The sequence below is a fragment of the Lutra lutra genome, chromosome 8, assembly GCF_902655055.1.
Source record: "Lutra lutra chromosome 8, mLutLut1.2, whole genome shotgun sequence".
NCBI classification, from domain to species: Eukaryota; Metazoa; Chordata; class Mammalia; order Carnivora; family Mustelidae; genus Lutra; species Lutra lutra.
Genome location: NC_062285.1, coordinates 90131275 through 90152798, shown reverse-complemented (window position 1 = coordinate 90152798; position 21524 = coordinate 90131275). Strand labels below are relative to the sequence as shown.

General features: G+C 34.3%; 1 protein-coding gene across 3 annotated transcripts; it reads right to left on the bottom strand.

The window, feature by feature from the left end:
• Positions 1-5757: 5757 nt before the first annotated feature.
• LOC125107587 (NKG2-D type II integral membrane protein-like) lies at positions 5758-16327 on the bottom strand. 3 transcript variants are annotated; one of them, XM_047742829.1, is made up of 8 exons: positions 16213-16327; positions 15714-15854; positions 13799-13870; positions 12613-12732; positions 11457-11528; positions 11103-11254; positions 9249-9355; positions 5758-6112 (listed from the first exon to the last, which is right to left on the bottom strand). In XM_047742829.1, exons 1-8 carry the CDS (start codon positions 16244-16246, stop codon positions 5992-5994), a joined length of 819 nt encoding a protein of 272 aa, XP_047598785.1. In that variant the 5' UTR covers positions 16247-16327; the 3' UTR covers positions 5758-5991. The 3 variants fall into 3 exon arrangements, with proteins under 3 accessions (XP_047598785.1, XP_047598786.1, XP_047598787.1); XM_047742830.1 differs by having other exon boundaries at positions 15714-15851; positions 16213-16277; XM_047742831.1 differs by lacking the exon at positions 13799-13870.
• Between the last annotated feature and the right edge of the window lie 5197 nt (positions 16328-21524).

The following is a 21524-nucleotide window of genomic DNA, read 5'->3' as shown; positions in this document are numbered from 1 at the left end:
AAGCATGCAATTATTGGCACTGTGGCATAATTTCTTATAACACATCACTGTGTATTTATTTAACTTCTCCTAAGAGTATTACTCATCATATTTTTATGTAATGAAAATATGTTTAGGGGAAAAATATCTGACTCGAGTTGACACACAATGCTGCATTCATTCCAGGTGTACAAGGGAATGATCCCACAAGTCTATACAGTATGCTATGCTCACCACAAGTAGTGCCAGCAGCTGTGGTGTTATGATAAACAGGTTATGATAGTATCATATCACAACATCTCTGACTCTATTCCCTATGCTGTGCCCTTCATCCCTGTGACTTATTAATTCCATAACTGGAGGCCTGTATCTCCCACTCCCCTTTCCCCATTTTGCTCATCCTTCCATCGTCCCTCCCTCTGTCAACCATCAGTTTGTTCTCTATATTTACAAGTCTGTTTCTGGCTTTTTTTTATTCATTGTTTTTTGTTTTGTTTGTTCTTTGGGGTTTTTTGTTGTTGTTGTTGTTGTTCTTTAGATTCCACATATGAATGAAATCATATGGTACTTATCTTCTTCAGTCTGATTTACAACCCATAGAAGGCATTAAAAAGATGAGATCATGCCATTTGCAAAAACATGGATGGACCTAACTTTAGTTCTTCTACTATCCCATTAAAGCTACTAAAACCAAGATCACAAATAATAACATCTCTGTAGCTAAACCTATCACTTCATTATTCTAGAAATACTCAAAAGTTTCTGAGGTATTAATTTTTCTGCATTCTTTTCTTTTACAGGACAATGTAATAAAACATTCTCCTTTGGCTCCATTTGACATCATTTCAATACACATTCACATATGGTGCTAGATCTCCTTCTCCAGCATGATCCTGCTTTACTAATTTTTATTAATAAAAGGCGATTGTCAGCTATATATTGCTGACTTTGTATTTTTGTGTTTTATATAAATTGTATTATACCTCCACATCATGTCAGCAAAATAGTTATCTGTTAGTTGTAAACGTAAATAGCCAGGTATGAACTTGACATCTTGTCATAAAGAAATAAAAGGAACATATTGCAGTTATAGTGGCTTTTATTTTGGTCTCCAGCTGATTAAAACATGATTGTTTTCAGTCCTTTCCAAATGTGCAAACTATGTAAATACAGTCAAAATGTTTCTATGCTCACAAAATGTTCGAGTCTACTCTCTCCCACTTGTTGCTGTTTCCTGTTTTCAGTAAACCGCTGTTAAATGTGGGTTTGTTTTTTTTTTTACTGTGCTAAGGAGAATAGATTATAATTTTCTCTTTTTTAAAAGATTTATTTATTTATTTTAGAAATATTGCACATGTGGGTTGGGGAGGGGCAGAAGGCGAAGGGGACAGAGTCCCAAGCAGACTCCGCACTGAGCATGAAGCCCAACACAGGGCTGGATCTCATGACTGAGGTCATGACTTGAGCTGAAATCAGGAGTCAAATGCTCAACTGACTGCACCACCCAGGCATCCCTAGATTAAAATTTTCTTTACCAGAATTTTTAATATAACTGGCTGTGACTGGAGAAATGAAATGCAGAAGAGAAAATGTCTTGATTTACAGCTAACAGTATGTGAGTTGGTGTAAGTTCCTCACAATCCCCCAACTTTCTTTTTTCTACATTTTTCACAGACATTTCTGGAACAACAAAACCCCTTGGCAAGTCACAGGTAGAACAATGAAACCCCTTGGCAGGTCACAAGAAGAACTACACTACTGAGTGTTCTCTTACTTCCACACTATTTGCTGCATGTGTGTTTATTGACTTTCTCTGTGTCCATTCACAGGCTGAGAGGCATCAAGGACAATGTGATTCTGAATTTGCAGGAGAGGATTTTTCAAAAGTGCTTTTCATTTGGGAATATTTTTTAAAATCTATTTTTTACTGATAAATGTAAAGGTTAAGTGCAGAACTAATTTTCTGAGAATTTTTTTTTTACCTACAATTTGCTCTATTGTTAATTGCATATGTATAAGTTAAAACGAAATTTATAAACTAGGAGGTTCTGAGCATTCTAGTCTCATTAAACCAACTAGGCTGTGGTTTTAGAGCATGTAGTCAGTGGATGTTTCACAGATATACCAAACTTATTATACCTAAAACTTACAATTCTGGACCTCCAGAAACCCTTTCTCCTGCGTTCCCCACTGAGCGGAGTCATCAGCCAACTAGATGTCCTATGATATCACTGGACTTAATCCATGATCCTAAACAACTGATTCAAATGAGTAAAGAAGAACCCCTCTTTATTTCATCTCCTTTCAGTCAGAAGTTGAGTGGTCACGGAGTATGCCTTTCTCTGTGCCATTTTCTCTGTAGAAAAGGTCTTATGCTTAACATTGACCTCTGACCAATTCTCACTTTCTCCTTCAGGTTTAAGTTCTTTATTCCATCATTGCTACTGTGCTGTGCCCTGATTCCCCCTACAGGACTATAATACAAGTTCTCACAGATGCCAGGGATGCTGATGCATGACAGCTCGGAGATCTCAGCCCATAGGCATTGCCCTCAGCTAAAGACATCTAATTCACTCAGGATCACTACCCATCCTACTGGACACCTACATCCCATGTATGGTTGAAACAAAAGAGATAAAGGCCTGGCCCTCACTTCAGTTTGGGATTATTCTGATGGACCTTTCCAGTTTCAGGAATTCCCATGAAGTTGGCTGAAGTTCTAAGTTGGTTGTGAGTTCATTGCAGCTTGTTCTGTCCAATATTGTCCTTCTTTCCTATAAAGTGCGGGTCACAAGAGCATTTTTGATTCAATAACCTCTGTCTCAGATACTATTTCGCTTAGAAACTGACTCGCAATGTATTCAAAGAGCAATTTGAGGCTTCTGCTACATATCAAGATATAGTTCTAGAAATCCCGTAGGATTCCTCTCACGGTTCACCCTTAAATCTGAGTTGTGTCCCTTACATGTACTTCCCAAAGAATATGCTCTTTAACTGTCACTGCAATTCTACTGCAAAACTATAAAAGCTTCTTTTATAGTCTTCTTTTATAGTCTTTCTTTTATAGTCTTCTGAATTCCCCATTATTTTGTATCAAATATGGAGTCTTTAAATTTTTTTATTTACTATTTTCCAAGGCTTCTAGTGTAATCTTACCTGTCATTAAGTGGTATATTATGTTTATGTTAGGTGCCTCTTTGAATAGGTATATGAGAAAATACATATGCTAGTGTGTTTCAGGGCCTGGATTTTTACATTAAGATATCAGAGTTTAGGGGCGCCTGGGTGGCTCAGTGGTTAAAGCCTCTGCTTTCGGCTCAGGTCATGATCTCAGGTCCTTGGATCAAGTCCCGCATCGGGCTCTCTGCTCAGCGGGGAGCCTGCCTCCTCCTCCTGTCTCTCTCTGCCTGCCTCTCTGCCTACTTGTGATCTGTCAAATTAAAAAAAAAAAAATCTCTAAAAAGATATCAGAGTTTAAATTCCAGCTCTGCCACGAACAAGTTCTATAACCTTGGAAAGCTTCATGTAGTCACTTCTTTCTTCTATCAAATATTACAATCTATCTTATTTGTTTGAGAATAAATTTGATGAATATATATAAGTCACTTGTAATTGCACTTGACAGAGTAAATTCTAAATGTATGCTTGCTATTATTTTATTTTATTTTTCTTAAAATCTGGCTTTCTTGAGGAACATATTTGGTTTGTGGCACCTTTTATTTGCACAGGAAAAATCAGTGCATGTTTGTGGGAGCATTCATGCTATTGTCAGTCAGACTATACCCATTCTTCTGAGAACTTCTTCCCCTTCCATACATAAGCCTATACCTAAGGTGCCCATATATTGATGGCTTAGCTCACCCTTACCATGACATTATTTTTTTCTAGTAAAATTAAATAGGAAACTTTCTCATCATAAAAGCTAAAAGACAGATGCCTGAGAGTGGTTATTATCTATGTTTCCAATTACATGGAAGAAATCTACCATCATTATGAAAATAAATAAATAAAACTGACATGGAAAGAGAAAGGCAGAGAAAAGCATCACAGGTGGGTGGTAGAATTGATGTTCCTGGCTTATTTTCCCTGTGGTTAAGCTCTATTGTTACCTTTCCTATGGTTTGTTCATTCAAACTTTTCTTCAATTAGACATAATAACCAAGTACATTTCCAAAGGTTTCCCATTTTGTTCAAGCTAGATTGAATCCTGTTTCTTTTTTTTTTTTTTAAGGTTTATTTATTTATTTATTTGACAGACAGAGGTCACAAGTAGGCAGAGAGGCAGGCAGAAAGAGAGGAAGAAGGAGGCTCCCTGCTGAGCAGAGAACCCCATGCCGGGCTCGATCACAGGACCCTGAGATCATGACCTGCGCCGAAGGCAGAGGCTTAACCCACTGAGCCACCCAGATGCCCCTGAATCCTGTTTCTGTTACTTGTAATTAATGAAGTCAACCTGACTTATAGAGCAGGTAAAAGGACAGGAAAGTAGTAACGACAATTAATTTATCTGTGTCAATAAACTGAACATCATCCTAAATGAAATGACTGTTCCCTAATGAAAACTTCAACTGCAAAACACTAGGGAGCAATTTTAAAAAGATCTGTAAAGGAGACTAAAACTATAGGAGCAGAGTGGAAGGAAGAAAACCAAGATGGAGCAGAACTGTTCAAAGTAAAATAATACTGTATCCAAAGACGATGATGATAATGACAAAGTGCCAAGAAAAATGAAATAAGTAATCCAGTAAAATTCTGTAGATAGAGCAAATAATACAAGCATTGAAATATATTGGATTTATGAGTTTAACATACTTCCTAAAACAGAAACAGACATATAAAAAAATTCAAAGCGAATGAATAAATTAATGACTACCAAACAGACCATTAGTATTTTAAACAAAAGCAGTCTCAATAAAGAGGAGAAAAGAAGATACAAATAACAGTGTTCTGAGTAATTATTTGAAAGTGAGAAAATACATAATTTGTGTAGATTCTTCCCTCAAGTACATTTACTTTGAAAAGAAGCCTAAATAAGGGGCTAATTCAAGGGGACATGAGTAGAACCAGATGGGTACAGATGCATGAGTGTGTTTCTGTCTTGGAAGTAAGTTATTTTAAGGGGAAGTGGTTGCATGTATGTGATGGGAAGATTAATGGCATAAAACTTGAACAGGGGAAGTTGTGGGGAGCTAATCCAGTGTCTATTCAAAAGTAGCCTTTTCCACTAAAAGGGGAAGCAAGGAATTGAAGATATAAGTGAAACTGATATATTTAAAATCTGGTAGGAAAACTTCTGTGAACAACCTTGGAAATAGATGATTTCAGAGATTTGATTTATTTTTTCTTTTTTTGTGATTTTGTTACTGTTGATACTCCTGTATTTTTTACATTCTTGTATGTTATGTGTTAAATCATTTACTTTTATTTCCCACTGTATTTGTTCTAAAGGCTTATTTCCATAGGGTCATAACTATAAATGAATAAATAGACTTTAAAATATAAAAGAGGTCCAGGGCACCTGGGTTGCTCAGTGGGTTAAGCCACTGCCTTCAGCTCAGGTGGAGATCTCAGGGTCCTGGGATTGAGCCCCGCATCGGGCTCTCTTCTCACCAGAGAACCTGCTCCCCCCTCTCTCTCTTTCTGCCTGCCTCTGCCTACTTAGGATCTCTCTCTGTGTCAAATAAATAAATAAAATCTTTAAAAATATATATATAAAAGAGACCCAGAAAGATTAAGTAGTCATAATAAGTGATATGTTTATTGGTTCATTCATATAATTCTCACAAAATCAAACAGGTTCTGTATTTCTAAACTTTCTGTATTACTTGGAGATTTCTGCTACAATTTAAGATCTTGCCTTCTATTACAAAGTCATTTATCATTTTCTGCCATGAAAAAAAAGTTACAAATAACATGAAAAAACAATAAAATAAAGACCGGCAGATCTTGAGTCTGTAATATTATTGAGGTGTGAGCTTCATAACTTTTCTCTTAACTTTCTTCTTCTGATTTTTAGAGGACACTCTTCTCACACAAGCATGAAGAGGATTTAGTGCAGTTATCAGTACCAACAGTGTGTGAATTTACATACACACATTTTCCCTGGAAATCCAGACTTGGTTCTGGCAAACCCCTGAGAAATTAGAAAACACGAGTCATTGGCCATACTCACCATCTTCACTCTAAACGATATTATTTAAAAACCACTATGTGAAATTCATTATGTCTAATGCTGTCAAGAACTCAAGGCTGTAAAGACACTCTCCCTCTTTTGCATAAAGAACTCATGCATTTATAGAAGAGATGAATATATACACAGTAAATAAGTTTCACAAAATGTGATAATTATTTACAAGTAGTAAAATATATACCAGTATAGAGAGAAAGAGAATGATCTGGCTGGAAAATTATGGCAATAGCATGAAAGGACATATGACCTGGGATATAAATTTATGTTTTAAGTACAGATTGGCATAATAGAAGCCATTCAATTATGCATGCACAGTTGCAGTTGAAGGAGGGATATTTTGCTTATAAAAACATTATGTTAGATACTCAATATTAGTAATGAAATTTAGTATATATGTACATACACATGTGTGTTTTGGTGTCTGTGTATATCTGTGTCTGTGTAATATGTCAGGATCTTTCCCTGTGCTCTGATGAGTTCTTCAATTTACAAAGTCACCACTGACATAAATGACATACAGCAGATGCTATCAAATACTCTGGTTGAATTTAGCCTTGACTAAAGATCTAGAGCATTTTAGGTATTGTCAGTAAAACTACCTTTCATCAACTCTATCTACAGCAAAATTAGTTGTCTAGTATTGTCTGGAAAAAGTAAAGCTTATCTACTCAATTATTAAATGCATAATACATTCTTTTTCAAAATGTCAAAGAAATTAGAAAAAAATTCTTAACTGCGTAGGAAAAATAAAATATTTTATTTTATACATTCTTCTATTCATTAATTCCACATACTTATTGAGTATTCTGTGTAGCAAACATTGTACAGGGTTTGAAGCAGAGGAGAATATTCAAGTTACAAAATTCTAATAAATAAAATGATCTACCATGACATCTAATGTCATCCTAAATCTGATTACTAAAATTATTTTTTTTTATTTGACAGAAAAAGAGATCACAAGTAGGCAGAGAGGCAGGCAGAGAGAGAGGGGGAAGCAGGCTCCCCGCTGAGCAGAAAGCCCGATGCGGGGCTCGATCCCAAGGCCTTGAGATCATGACCTGAGCCGAAGTCAGAGGCTTAACCCACTGAGCCACCCAGGCAAACCTGATTACTAAAATTATTAAGAAATGTTTTTATTGTCATAATGTTTGTGACATTCTTCCTTCCCTAGAAGATTGATGAAACTTACTGTGATTGTGGGAATGTAATTACCCTATATGAAGAGATAGACCATGATCACATAAGAAACCTGGTAAAGGGGTACCTAAGTGGCTTAGTTGGTTGAGTGTCTGCCTTTGGCTCTGGTCATGATCCTGGGGTCCCAGGATCAAGCCCCATGTCAGGCTTCCTGCTAGAGACACTGCTTCTGTCTCCCCCGCTGCCCACCCCATTCATGCTGCCTCTCTCATTCTCTCACTTTCTCCCAAAATAAATAAATAAAATCTTTTAAAAAAGGAAAACTTATATAATGATACCAAAGCCTCCATTTAAAAAAATTGTATACTTAAACGAATTTTGAGATGGAAATATTAAATCCCTTTATCTTTTATAATCGTTAATTTGAAAATGATATTTCTTGTAAGGCAAACTTATTTGGGCACTTATAATGAAAATGTCAAAGATATAGCTTGCCTTTCTCTATAATTTAAAATGAAAGAATGTGATTTCAAAGCCAATATGATATTTCATTTGGCAAAGGAAGAAGAATAAAATTCATTATTAAAACCAGAAAAAGTAATAAATAAAATTATCAACCAAGGAAATAAGCAGACTCAGAATTTAACACAATGGTATAGGTTAAGTCCAGAAAAATATTCAAGGTTGTTCACATGTTGAAATATTTACACAAACCATGAAATATTTAAATGACATATGAAATGAGTTAGGTTATTTAAATATTAAAATTTTAATATACGATAAATATGACATTAAATTCAGTGATGAAAAAAATAATCATTTAAACAGTACTCTAACAATTGATTCCCAAATTGAAATATACATATTAGGGATAGACAAAATTATAATTAATGTAAATACACATGTACATGCTTCAACTTTCTCCATCTTATGTCAAAACAAATTTTAAATGTATAAAGACAATCTCAGTATGCCTAAATGTTAACTCTGTCCTCACTTAATAAAAGCAAATAAACTTAAATAGCAAATCACTAAAGGAAAAAACTGGTAAGAATGTCTGAAAGAGAGGTTAGAAACTTAATATATAAGAAGGTATAGCAAAAAATAAAAAAGTAAATAGGATAAAATGGTCAAAAGCATTATTATAGGTTATAGGAAAAATAGTTTCACTAAACATCAGAAGAATATAACCTTAAAGAACAAAATAAAAATAATGAGTTATCAAAATTATCAAAACTTTGAAATTCTAAGTTTGTCACACAGTAATGAAACAAATGTATATATAGATAGATATAGAAACACACACACGCACACACACATACTTGCCGTAGATGTCTAATGCAATGTTTCTGGATCACAGTGACCAATATGTGCTTAAAACCATAAAAAGAACACAAACTCTGTGGCCAAAGAGTGAAATTTTATACTTCTAAGAACAACAGAGATGTCCCAAAGTTTATATATAATCATATTCTTCTTCACATTACATTTATTTTTTTTTAAGATTTTATTTATTTGTCAGAGAGAGAGAGAATAAGAGAGCGAGCGCACACAGGGAAAACAGCAGGCAGAGGCAGAAGCAGGTTCCCCACTGAGCAAGGAGCCAGATGTAGGACTAGATCCCAGGACCCTGGGATGATGACTTGACCTGAAGGCAGATGCTTAACCAGCTGAGTCACCCAGGCATCCCCACATTACATTTCTTATCTAAAATTGTAATTAATCAGATCATCTAATAATAGAAGCATATTTACACTAATTAAAAAATATCTGAATAACTTTATGATTTATAAAATTGCTGACAGTATAATATGAAATAACAGAAGCAAGAAATAAAAATGTCCAGATTCTGTCCCAGGTAATCTTCTCTATTTCCTCAAGCTCTTTAAGCAAAAGACATTAAGAAAAGAATAAAGAATTGGGTTATATACTAGAAACTTACAGCTCAGGAGAAGGAGAGGAGCCATCCTCCCACTTCCATTTATTGTCCTCCTCCTTGTAAGACAGGCCAAGCCAAATATGATTTACTGTAATTAATTTCATGATATTCTGGATGGAACAAACAGATACAAAAGTATTAATACTAAAAGCACATTATAGATGAAAAATATGTAATTTGTGTCAGGCAAGAAGTAAAGAATCATAAAAATAAAAATACTGCAGTCTATATATGTCCACTGATAAAGGAAACATCAAAAAATTACTTAGTTCTGTAGTGTCTGTGCTTTTCTCAAACCAGGAATTAAATGTGAAGAAAAAGAAAAGATAGTTAATAGATAATAGTTAAAAGATAGTTAATAGAAAATAATCAGCAGGACATTGCACACTAAAAATAAATTTTTTTAACTCATTTTAGCACTTATTAAACTCTGTGTCTGTTCTTCTAGATTAAAATATATCATTGAACAAAAATGAGAAAATTCCCAATTTGAGGGGATTGGGTCCAGATAGAAGTAAACATCATATACACAAATGATATGTAAGAAGGTGACAAATCCTATAAAAGAAATTAGAGCAAGGAATCACAATGAGGTATCACCTCACGCTGGTGAGAATGGCTAAAATCAACAACACCTGTTGGTAAGGATGTGGAGAAAACGAACCCTCGTTTTGCACTGTTGGTGGGAATCCAACTGTACATCCTCTGTGGAAAACAGTATGGAGGTTCCTCAAAAAATGTAAAAAATAGAACTACCCTATGACCCAGTGACTGCACTACTGGATATTTACCTAAAGAATACTAAAACATTAATTTGAAAAGATATATGTATCCCTATTTCTATTTCCACATTATTTACAATAGCCAAGATATGGGAGCGGCCCAAGGTGTCCATCAATAGATAAATGGATAAAGAAGATGTGGCATATATATCTCTAATGGAATTTTACTCAGCTATAAAAAGAATAAAATCTTGTCATTTGCAACATGAACGGAGCTACAGGGTATAATGCTTAATAAAATACACCAGTCAAAGAAAGACAAATACCATATGATTTCACACATATGTGGAAGTTAAGAAACAAAACAAATGAACAAAGATTAAAAAAAGAGACAAACCAAAAACCTACTCTTAACTGTGGAGAACAAACTGTTGGTTACCATAGAGGAGGGGAGGGATGGGTCAATTAGATGGTAAGGATTGAATATTACTCTTATCAAAACATAATGATGTCATTATTTCAGTCACTGAATTAAATAGAATAAGTTAATTTGGGGGAAAAAAAAGGTGCACTTATGATGTACACTGAGCAATATATAGAATTGTCGAATCACTGTGTCATACACCTGGAACTACTATAGCACTGTATGTTAACTATACTGCAACTAAAATAATAAAAGAAATTAAAGGTCAGGCAAGGAAAAGAAAAAAAAATTAGAGCAGGGTCAGAAGGACTGGGAGTACAAAGGAAGTCATCTGTCGGGGGTAGAAGGAAAGGTGGGCACTGATGCACAAGTTGCAGTTTTAAATGGGGGTTGTCAGGGTGGGTCTCATTGAGAAGGTGGTAACAGAATGAATGCATACTTGAAGAAGGTGAAGTAGTTAGTCGTGGTTATAGGAGAGAAGAACATTACATGCAGAGGGAACAGCAAATGCAATGTTTCTACAGGGAAAGTATGCCTGGTGTGTTGGGAAAGAAAAGGTGTGCTGAAGTGGAGCATACCAGGAAAAGATGAGTGAAAAACGAAGCATGGGTATTGCTTTCTCTGGTTTTAGTGGTGCAGGTGAACAGTTCCTTTAACTGGTACCTATTACATATTCATATCCCAGAAGCAAAGAATAAAATACAATCTCACCTCCAATCTACTCCCTTCTGTCTTAAAAAATGTAGCATTCAAAGAGACACACAGATCAGAACAGTTTAACCAAGAAACCATTTCCATGGTTTGATGGTAGCAGTGATCTTTGTACTGAACCCAGTGCTTCAGAAGAGGTCCACACTCGACTCCTAGGAAAGAAGATAATTATAATTATAATATATATATATATTATAATTATAGCTCAGAGTCCACAGACCCTCAAAGCCCACAAACAAGGCCTTATTTCTTCAGACCTTTCCCTTTTAAGATATATAAGATTATTATTAAGAATTAAGAATTTTTTTTAAAAAAGAATTATCGACTCAATTTTCTCGATTTCCCCCAAATTACCTTGTTTTTCCTTTAGTTTGTGTAAAGCCTCAATGAGATAATCCTTCTGGCTCCGGAGCCACTCTAGGGTTTCTACATAGGACAGTAAGACTTAATAGATGAGAATACACATTATATGACATTATTTTCTTTTTTACTATCTTAAGGGTCATAATAATGAAATTCTCAAGTGGCAAATATACAAATAATTCTGGTTTAGTTCCCTTCTCTTCTGAATTAGTTTCATCTCTAGCTGAAATAATTGATTGCTTAGAAACCAGCCTTTTAAAATGCAGAACATAGTGGTCATAGTCAGCAGTGTTGTATTATAAATTCAAAGTTGCTAAGAGACTAGATCTTAATTGTTCTCAATACAAAATTGAAATGATAAATATGTGACATGATACATGATGGTAGCAATCATATTGCAATATATAAATGCATTAAACCAGTATGCCACACACCTCAAACTTACACAATGTTATATTGTGAAGCATATCTCAATAAAATAAGGAAAAAAAATAAGGAAATCTGTCTTTTAACAGAACCTATCATGAAAGGACTCTCAAATGATTGAGTCAGTTATTCCATATAGATTTGATACTTTCCAGGAAACAAATATGGTAATACGGGGCTTTTGTAAAATATTTATTTATGGTAAACAGACTATTTTATATTATAATTAACTAGCATAAAAAAAGCTTTATGATGACTCTAGTATTTTAAACTTCTCTCCTTAGGAGACATTTAGAAACTATGAAAATACTATGAGTTTTCAGATATTTAAGTTCTCCCATTCCCCATGCTCTCCAAATATCTTACACGTACCTCTGCTTCACACCTAGACACTTTGATTTATTTTCGGTTTATACGATTTCTCCTGAGCCTCCTAAGGGCAAGGGTCATGCTGATCACAGCCTGGTGGCTGGCATTTAATGTGCATTGAACAGATGTGAATGAATAAATGAGTGAATAAGCTAATTAAAATAGGAGGCTGTGTCTCAATATGTGTGACTCAGTTTCAGAGGATGATGGGAAAAAGAAGCAAGAAACCGTCCAAACTGTCATGCTGCTGAGTCAGAGAGCTCCTGTTAAGTTTCGCAATCAGCCATTTTAGGGCTGTAGTAAGAACCACCTTGCGTTCTGTAAAGAGAGTTTTTTCTAGCTCTCATATTACCTTTGTTTCGGTCAAGAACTTTTTGGATCTTTAGAAAATTTTCAGTTTTGTTTCGTAAAGACTCAATCCATTCGTTCAAGATCTTCATCTTGGTTGCTGATGCCTCAACAGTGTGAAAGTCTAAGAACAAGAATTCCCAAAACATGTAAGCCACATGCTTAATTATGAAACAGCAGTGTATTCAATTATAAAGAATATATTTTTTTTAGTTTCCTACCTACTGAAGTTCTCCATAAATGTTTTCAAAAGTTGTAAAAAGTTATTTGGCCAAATACTCTCTCATTTATTCACTATTATTTCTAAACCCACATCTAAATCTAAAATATCACCATGATTTCCTTATAAGTTTGAATACGTTTCTATTAATAGAAAAATGGTCCAATTCAATTGAAACAGACAACAAAAATGGCAAAGGTCATGTTGAATAAGCCTTTTGGCATCATGATTTAATGTGTTGATTTAATGTGTAGAATTTCATTCCCTGATCAAAATTATAGTGTTTTCAGTATCAAACTAGTGTTATCAATGAAAGAGGAACATTTACTTTTAAATCACCAGTTGGGAATAATGTTAGTAATAATGAAAGCATTCTATTGATCTAATTTAGGCTGCTGGAGATATTGAGAATTCAAACAAATTATAAAAGAAGTTACTTTCTGAGTTCTAAATAAATACAGTTGTAAATTCATTGACCTTATTTCTTAGCAAGTTGTAATTTTCAAATAGTAATAATAATAATTGTTATTATCAAGATCTCTACAGTAATTGCAATAGTATTGCCTCCCTAGAAAAATATTGTAGTTACTGAGAGCTTACAAAGTTAAATTCTTCCATATACTAAAAATGTTGTGATAATTTCATGTCATTTTTTTTAAAGATTTTACTTATTTATTTGAGAGAGAGAGAGTTCACAAGTAGGCAGAGCAGCAGGCGGGGGTTGGGGGAGAAGCAGGCTCCCTGCTGAGCAGAGAGCCCAATGCAGGGCTCAATCCCAGGACCCTGAGATCATGACCTGAGCCAAGACAGAGGCTCAACCCACTGAGCCACCCAGGCACACCTAATTTCATGTCACTTTTTGCCCGTTCTTTTTTCAATGGCAACAAAACATTTACCAAAAGCTATTACCTGAAGATGGTTTAAAGAAACATAATCTGAGAAAAGTTTTCCCCTAATTAATCAGACTTACACTGATATCCAAAGAACCCACACAACATCAAGAGCAGCAGGCTGAAGATTCCCACGGTCACAGGAATAATTCCTTGCAGAGAAAAGGAAAAAGAGGAAGCTAAGAAACAGAGTAAGTGATAATCAGGGATATTGTGGGATTCTACTGTTTGAAAGATTAACACCATTATTTTCCACTTGTTATTGCTCTTAAAATATCCCCAAATTTCTGATACTATCCAATGTGTGAATTATTATAAACTTTTAGGCTGAATGTGAAGGGGAAAAAAAAAACCACTTAAAAGGATGTGCAGAAATGAGTTAGCATAGCAGACCTGACTAACATCCTTTGAAAGGTCTGCTTGTAAGGTTGGCCTTTGGCATCTAGAAACCTATATTTCAAGATGGTTCCCACCACGGTTATTGATAAGAATGGTTAACTATTCCTAAACTGTTTGGCACACTATATAGTTAATGATGAACACCTACTTTCCTTCTGGAAGTCTGGAATTTTGTTACATGTCAGCCAGAGGTTGCCTATATAATCACTCCTAATTAAGATCCTGAACACCAATTCTCTAATGAGTTTCCTGGGAGGGCAACATTTGATACACATTGTCACATCTTACTGGAGGAATTCGTGTGACTCATGGGACTGTACTGGGAAAAGACCCTACTCTCCACCATTCTTCACTCCATGTACATTTTCCCTTTGCTGTCTATGCTTGTATCTTTCCATTGTCATAAATCTTAGCTATAAGTACATGTATCTGTGCAAGTTCTCCCAGTCAATCATCAAACCTGAGCATGATCTTAGGGACTTCCACCACAGGTGAAAATTTTACATACAGGTATTAAATACCCTTAAATACCAGGTATAAAATTTCAGTTCAGATTACCTTATCCTCACTAATATATTCAGATGAGGAAGTACTTAATTATTTTAAATCTCTGTTATTATTAAGATAGAATTCTTTATTTGAACTTGCTGACTGGTGCTATATTCTTCTCCTAAAGGATGACTGCAAATCTTATGGAATTTTTTAACTGGATGATATTTGATTTTAGGTGAAACATCATCTGTAATTTCTTCAGTTTCACTACAATAATATGTTATATTGCCACGTTCTGGAAACCAAACTTCCAGCCATCATTGTTTATAGTCTTTTCTATAGACTGTAGTGTTAAAAAAAAAAAAAGTATTTGTACTTCTGAAGAATTATACTTCTGAAATAAGGTGAAATTCTGCCATCAAAGAGAATGATTATATTAATAACTAATGTCCAAATCATTTCTTCAACTTTCCGAATACAGTAATGTTGGTTATCAACCAGAGACAACTTTGTCCCTACGGGACATTTGTAAATGTCTGGAGACATTCCTGGTGTCACAACTGAGGGGTAAGTGTTACTGGTGTCTAGTGAGTAGAAGCCACAGATGCTGCTAAACATCCAACAATCACTGAACCACAACAGTTATCTAGCCCAAAATGCCAGAGGTGCTGAAGTTGAGAAATCTTGCTCTACTAAATGTGTTTTTTTTATAATCAAAAGGAGGCAATCATATAGTAGGGTTCTATCTTTCTTGTCTTTTTACAAATTTGCTGAAATTTAAATCATGATCATGTTTTAAATTTTGAATTTTGATCATGTTTAAGTCTCTCAGTCTCATGTCAGGAAACATGTCTAAATTTGGGCAAATGGCTTTTTTTAATCTTTGACTATTTTCCTTAATGTATGAAATTTTCAAATGTCTTTGTGAGAAAACACACTTTTATTTTGCTTCCATATACATTCTGAAAATTTTTATATCTCTATATTTTCTCTAAATTGTAAAATTCCCAAATAGTAACAGAGAAAAGTAAAATCAGATGAAGAAGTACCATAAGATAACAAAGAGAGGACATAAGTGCCTAAAATCTGCTATGTATACTGTACCATTTATCCTGGTAGGCTCAGAAACTGGGCTCCATTCATGCTCTGGAGGAGGAGGAAGAGGAGAAGGAGGAGAGGGAGGAAGGTCAGGAGATGGTTCCAAGTCCGCAATAGGTATTGTCTCTGTCTGCTCTGTGGTTTCTTTTAGCATAGAAAATAAATTGAGATTAGAACTTAATTTAAGAGATTCATAACTATTTTTAAAAATTACTGGAAAAACAATTATAATAGTAGACATTCAAACCACATTTCCATTCAAGAGCCCACTCAGCTAAAATTATTTAAATGATTGATTACACTTTAGGTTGAGCCAGGAAACAGATCATTATTTCTGTTAATTTTATGTAAAAGCATCCTTTCAATATGTCTGAAAAATATTAAAGAAAATATAAGAACTTATGCCCCTGTTATACTCATAACCAGCAGTAATGATAGATGAAGATAATTAAAATGTTACTTTCATTAAAATGGCATAGGATTTTGAATTTAAAAAAAAAAATACCTGGAGGCAGCTCAGAGTCTGAAGCATTGGACATTATGAAGCCTTCTAGATGATTTCTTTATCCCCGTAGTGAAGAAGAGCCCACAAAGATGCTGGTAGGTGAAGGAAGAGATTTGTTCTCTACTATCCTCCTAGACTTGATGAAAAGTCCAGACCTAGTCTAAGTAGGGCAGCTACTTACAGTTGTATGAGACTAACTTACTTTGGTAAAAACCACAAAGGAAATGTGAAAATAACTGGATATATTTCTAACCATTTTGCAAAAATAAAAAAAAATTCCCATTTAATTAAATTATGTAAAACAAGATTTTTAATAACATCTGATTTGTGCAAGTAGTAATCTGGAAATAAATTGGGAAAAACCACTGTCATAAAAAAATGTAATTGATAGTTCATAGTGAAATTTTTCATGAAAATTGAGTATGTACTGAAGGAAGACATAGGTGCATGAATCTAAGGGTGTAGCCAATTAGAGGAATAAGAAAAGGAATAATACTGGAAATAACAGATATCTGTTAAAGAGAGATTTAAATGACAACCTATAATAAATGGCTATTGAAGATAGAGACCCCATAATAAAATCTGTAGATCTAGATATTGACAGTTTGGCTTAAGGTTTTTCCGTACCACGCCTCTCCACCAACTTTTTTCTTTTTTCAAGTAAAAACAAGTTCTATTTAAAGATATAAATTTGGGTGACCACCAACAATCTACTGTTCACTATTTATTGGACTCCCATGACTCAATATTTGTAGTGAGTAGAAGTAGATAATGTACATAAACAAAAATAGACATAAGACTCTTTCTCATCATTGGGGTTATAACCTCAAAGAAACAAATGTATATTTAGGTCAGTCTGGTTCAACCCACACAAGATACCTTAGACATAGGCAGTTGTCATGTTTTCCACTCTTCTATATCCAGTTCAGATCAGTCTTACAAGTAAATCCTAAAAATATATTGCATTTTATCTTTTAATATATGAAATGTAAGGTGGGTTGGCTAAAGCAAATATTATAACATTACTGTTCACTCAAAGATCTCAGTAAATTTAGGGATGGAAAGAGCTGAAACTTAATAAAAACAACCATTCATTGACTTTTTGCCCATCTTGTACTTCATTTTTATTTGTTTATTTTCTGACTTTAAATTTAAAAATCTGATTGCATTGCATTGGTTAAGGATTCAAATAAGTACAAGTGGGAAAAAAGAAAAAGCATTGATCCCTAATGTTTGAATATCATATGGATATGTATAATATTCCATTCATGTATCCTTTCATTCTATTAGAATGAAATAAATTTCCAACATTAAGATCACTGACTGTGTTCTTGAAAGTTCAACTTCATGCTAATGATCTCACCTCTTATGACTTCTAACTATGGATCCAAGAACTTTCTTCATACTGTCTCATTCTTCCCCAAGCTCATTATTTGTCCCCAGAATGTTTATGCATTTATTTAAGCCATGTTTGCAATAAACATGCTCACCCTTTAAAAAAAAAGAATAAATAAACTTACTGTACTGTAGCTTTTTGATATGACTAATCATCTTTCCACTTGAGTAGTTATATATCCATGCATTTTTTTTAAAGATCTTATTTATTTATTTGACAGACAGAAATCACAAGTAGGCAGAGAGGCAGGCAGAGAGAGAGGAGGAAGCCGACTCCCGCTGAGCAGAGAGCCCGATGCGGGGCTCGATCCCAGGACCCTGGGATCATGACCCGAGCCGAAGGCAGGGGCTTTAACCCACTGAGCCACCCAGGTGCCCCATATATATCCATGCATTTTAAAGAGAGAACACTTTAAAGAATAAGCCAGAAGAAAAGTTCTACATGTTTTGTTATTTAGAAGCAAAAACCAAGTTGCAGAGTAGTGGGCACTTGTCCAGCATAAAAAAAGACAAGTGGAAGGGAAATGTGGAGGAACAAGAGAAGTAGGAGAAGGGGGGAAAAAAACAAGAAGAAATAATGTGTAAATATGTTTATTTAATTCATATGAACATAAAAAATATTTATACTAGGTCATAATACACAAGTGAGACTTTAAGAGAGAGGAAAAAATTATTCATATTTCCTCCATTTTAAGCTTCACATTATATACATGTGTTCATTTATCATGTTTTTAAATAATTTCTGTTTGAGATGGGGAAGTAAAAGAAAAGTCATTCAGTGTAAAGAAAAAAGTCATGCTGTGAACAAACTTTATCTTAGAAGATACCCATAACAGTATTATATCCAAGGACCAGAAATATCAGGGAAAAAAATGTGTCCATAAAAGAGGAATTGGTTAATTCCCTGCTAATATAATGAAGCAATACATGCAATATAATCATTTTATTGAAATCTACTTTATGACATAGATGTTCATGTGGAGAAATTGACTGAATGAAAAGACTTTTAGTCAAATTAAAAAATGTCTCCATCATGGGGCAAAATACCAACAAAATGAAAAGACAAAGCATGCAATGGGAGAAAATATTTATAAATCATAGATCTTATAAGGGACTAATATCCAAAATATATGAAGAATGCATACAACTCAATAACTAAATAATTTAATAAATACACAAATGAGTACATTAGTAAATAAATAAATAACCACTACAACTAAAATATGGACAGAGAAACTAAGTAGATATTTTTCCAAAGAAGGTATACAAATGACCAATAGGTACATGAAGAGGTTCTCAACATGACTAATCATTGGGAAAATGCAGATAAAACCCATAGTAATTCCTCAGCCCTAAGAACTGCTATCATCAAAGAGGTAAGAGATTAACAAACTTTGACCAGTGTGTTGAGAAAAGGAACACTTTTGTATTGTTAGTGGGAAGTCAAATTAATGCAACCATTATGGAAAACAATACAGAAGTTCCTCAAAAAATTAGAAATAGAACTACCATATGATCTAGCAATCCCACTCCTGGGTATGTATCCAAAGGAAATGAAAGCATGATCTCAAGGGGTAACTGCACTCCCATGTTTACTGAAGCATTATTAACAATAGCCAAGACATAGAAACAACCTAAGAGTCTGCCAACAAATGAATGGATAAAGATCTGATACACAACACATGCATACAATACAAATATTACTCAGCTGTGAGAAAGAAATCCTGCCATTTACCACAATATGATGGACCTTAAGAGCATTATGTTACATGAAATAAGCCTGACAAAGAGAGACAAATACTGCATGATATAACTTATATAGAATCAGAAAAAGAAAACCAAACTCATGGAAACAGAAAGTAGAAGACTGGTTGCCAAGGGTTGTGGAGTGGAGGAAACAGGAGAGGTTGGTATAAGAATATAAACTTTCAGCTATAAGATGAATAAGGTCTGAGGAACTTATATGGTAATACTATATTATATAATTGAAATTTGCTAAGACCGTAGAACTTAAATGTTTCCAAAGATGATGTATCAATAAAGCTGAAAAAAATGTGAAACTTAAAATCATACAAAGATAGAAAGGGAATGGAAGTATGAACTTTATTTTTTTGTTGTTTTTTTCAGCTTTATTAATATATTTTAACATTTGTAAGTTTAAGGTGTACAACATGTTAATTTGATATATTTATACATTGCAAGATGATTCCCACTATGAAGTTAGTTAATACCTCATCCCATCATATAATTATCATTTCTGTTTGGTATAAACATTTAAGATCTACTACCTTAGCAACTTTTAAGTATATAATATCTGTATTGTACTACAGTATCATTAACTGTAATCACCATGTTGTTACGTTAGATTTACAGAATTTATTTCTTAAGACTGGAAGTTTCTATCCTTTGACCAACATCTCTCCATTTCCTCCATTCCACAGCCCTTGGTAGCCACCGTTACGCTTGCCGTTTCAATTAGTTTGCCTTTTTTTTTCTTTCTGAGACACCATGCAGCAGTTTTATTTTTTTTCCAATTTTTTATTTAAATTCAAGTGAGTTAATTTAGTGTAGTATTGGTTTCAGGAGTAGAATTTAGTGATTCATTACTTACAACACCTAGTGCTCATCACAAAAGACCTCCTTAAAGCCCATCAGTCATTAGCCAATCCCCCCCAACCATCTTCACTCCAGCAACCCTTAGTTTGTTCTCTGTAGTTGAGTCTCAGATGGTTTGCCTCCCTCTCTGTTTTTATCTTATTTTATTTTTCCTCCCCTTCCCCTATGTTCATCTGTTTTGCTTCTTAAATTTCACAGGAGTGGAATCTTGTAATTTTCATTCTCTGACTGACTTATTTCACTTAACATAATACTCTCTAGCTCTATCCATGTTGCTGCAAATGGCAAGGTTTAATTCTTTTTTGGTTGAGTAATATTCCATTGTACATATATATGCCACTTCTTATTTATCCATTAATTAGTCAATGGACATCGGGTTCTTTCCATAATTTGACTATTGATAGTGCTGGTATAAACACTGGGGTGCATATGCCCCTTCAAGTTAGTATTTTTGTGTCCTTTGGATAAATACCTAGTAGTGCAATTGCTGGGTCATAGAGTGGTTCTATTTTTAACTTGGAACCTACTGTTTTCCAGAGTGGCTGCACTAGTTTTCAAACCCACCATTGGTATAAGAGGGTTTCTCTACATCCTTGCCAATATCTGTCATCTTCTGAGTTACTAATTTTAGCCATTCTGACTGGTGTGAGGGGATATCTCATCATGATTTTAATTTGTATTTTTCTTAAGATGAGTGTTGAGCAATTTTTCATGTGTCTGTTAGCCATTTGTATGTCCTCTTTGGAGAAATATCTATGCACTTCTTGTGTCCGTATCTTAACTGGATTATTTGGTTTTTTGGGTGTTGAGTTTGATAAATTCCTTATACATTTTGGATACTAACCCTAATATGCCATTTGTAATGGTTGATTGGTGAAGTCCTAATAGTTCATTTTTGCTTTTGGTTCCCTTACCTCTAGAGATGTGTCGAGTAAAAAGTTGCTATGCTTGAGATCAAAGAGGTTGCTACCTGTGTTCTCTTCTAGGATTTTTGTGGTTTCAGGTCTTACCTTTACGTATTTCATCCATTTTCAGTTTATTTTTATGTATGGAGTAAGAAAGTGGTCCACTTTCATTCTTTAGCATGTGGCTGTCCAATTTTCCCAACACCATTTGTTGAAGAGACTCATTTTTCCATTCAATATTCTCCCCTGCTTTGTTGAAAATTAGTTGACCATATACTTGTGGGTGTATTTCTGGATTCTCTATTCTGTTCCATTTGATCTATGTGCCTGTTTTGGTACCAGTACTTTACTCTCTTGATTATTACAGCTTTGTAATATAACTTGAAGTACAAATTT

What these genes read in the sequence shown, in the direction of transcription:
- LOC125107587 (XM_047742829.1), bottom strand. Translation starts at nt 16,246, where the DNA reads ATGTCCAATGCTTCAGACTCTGAGCTGCCTCCAG. An exon ending in TGAGCCTACCAGGATAAATG is followed by an intron (nt 13,871 to 15,713) that starts GTACAGTATACA and finishes TTTCTCTGCAAG; the next exon opens with GAATTATTCCTGTGACCGTG. An exon ending in CAGAAGGGAGTAGATTGGAG is followed by an intron (nt 9,356 to 11,102) that starts GTGAGATTGTAT and finishes TGTTCCATCCAG; the next exon opens with AATATCATGAAATTAATTAC.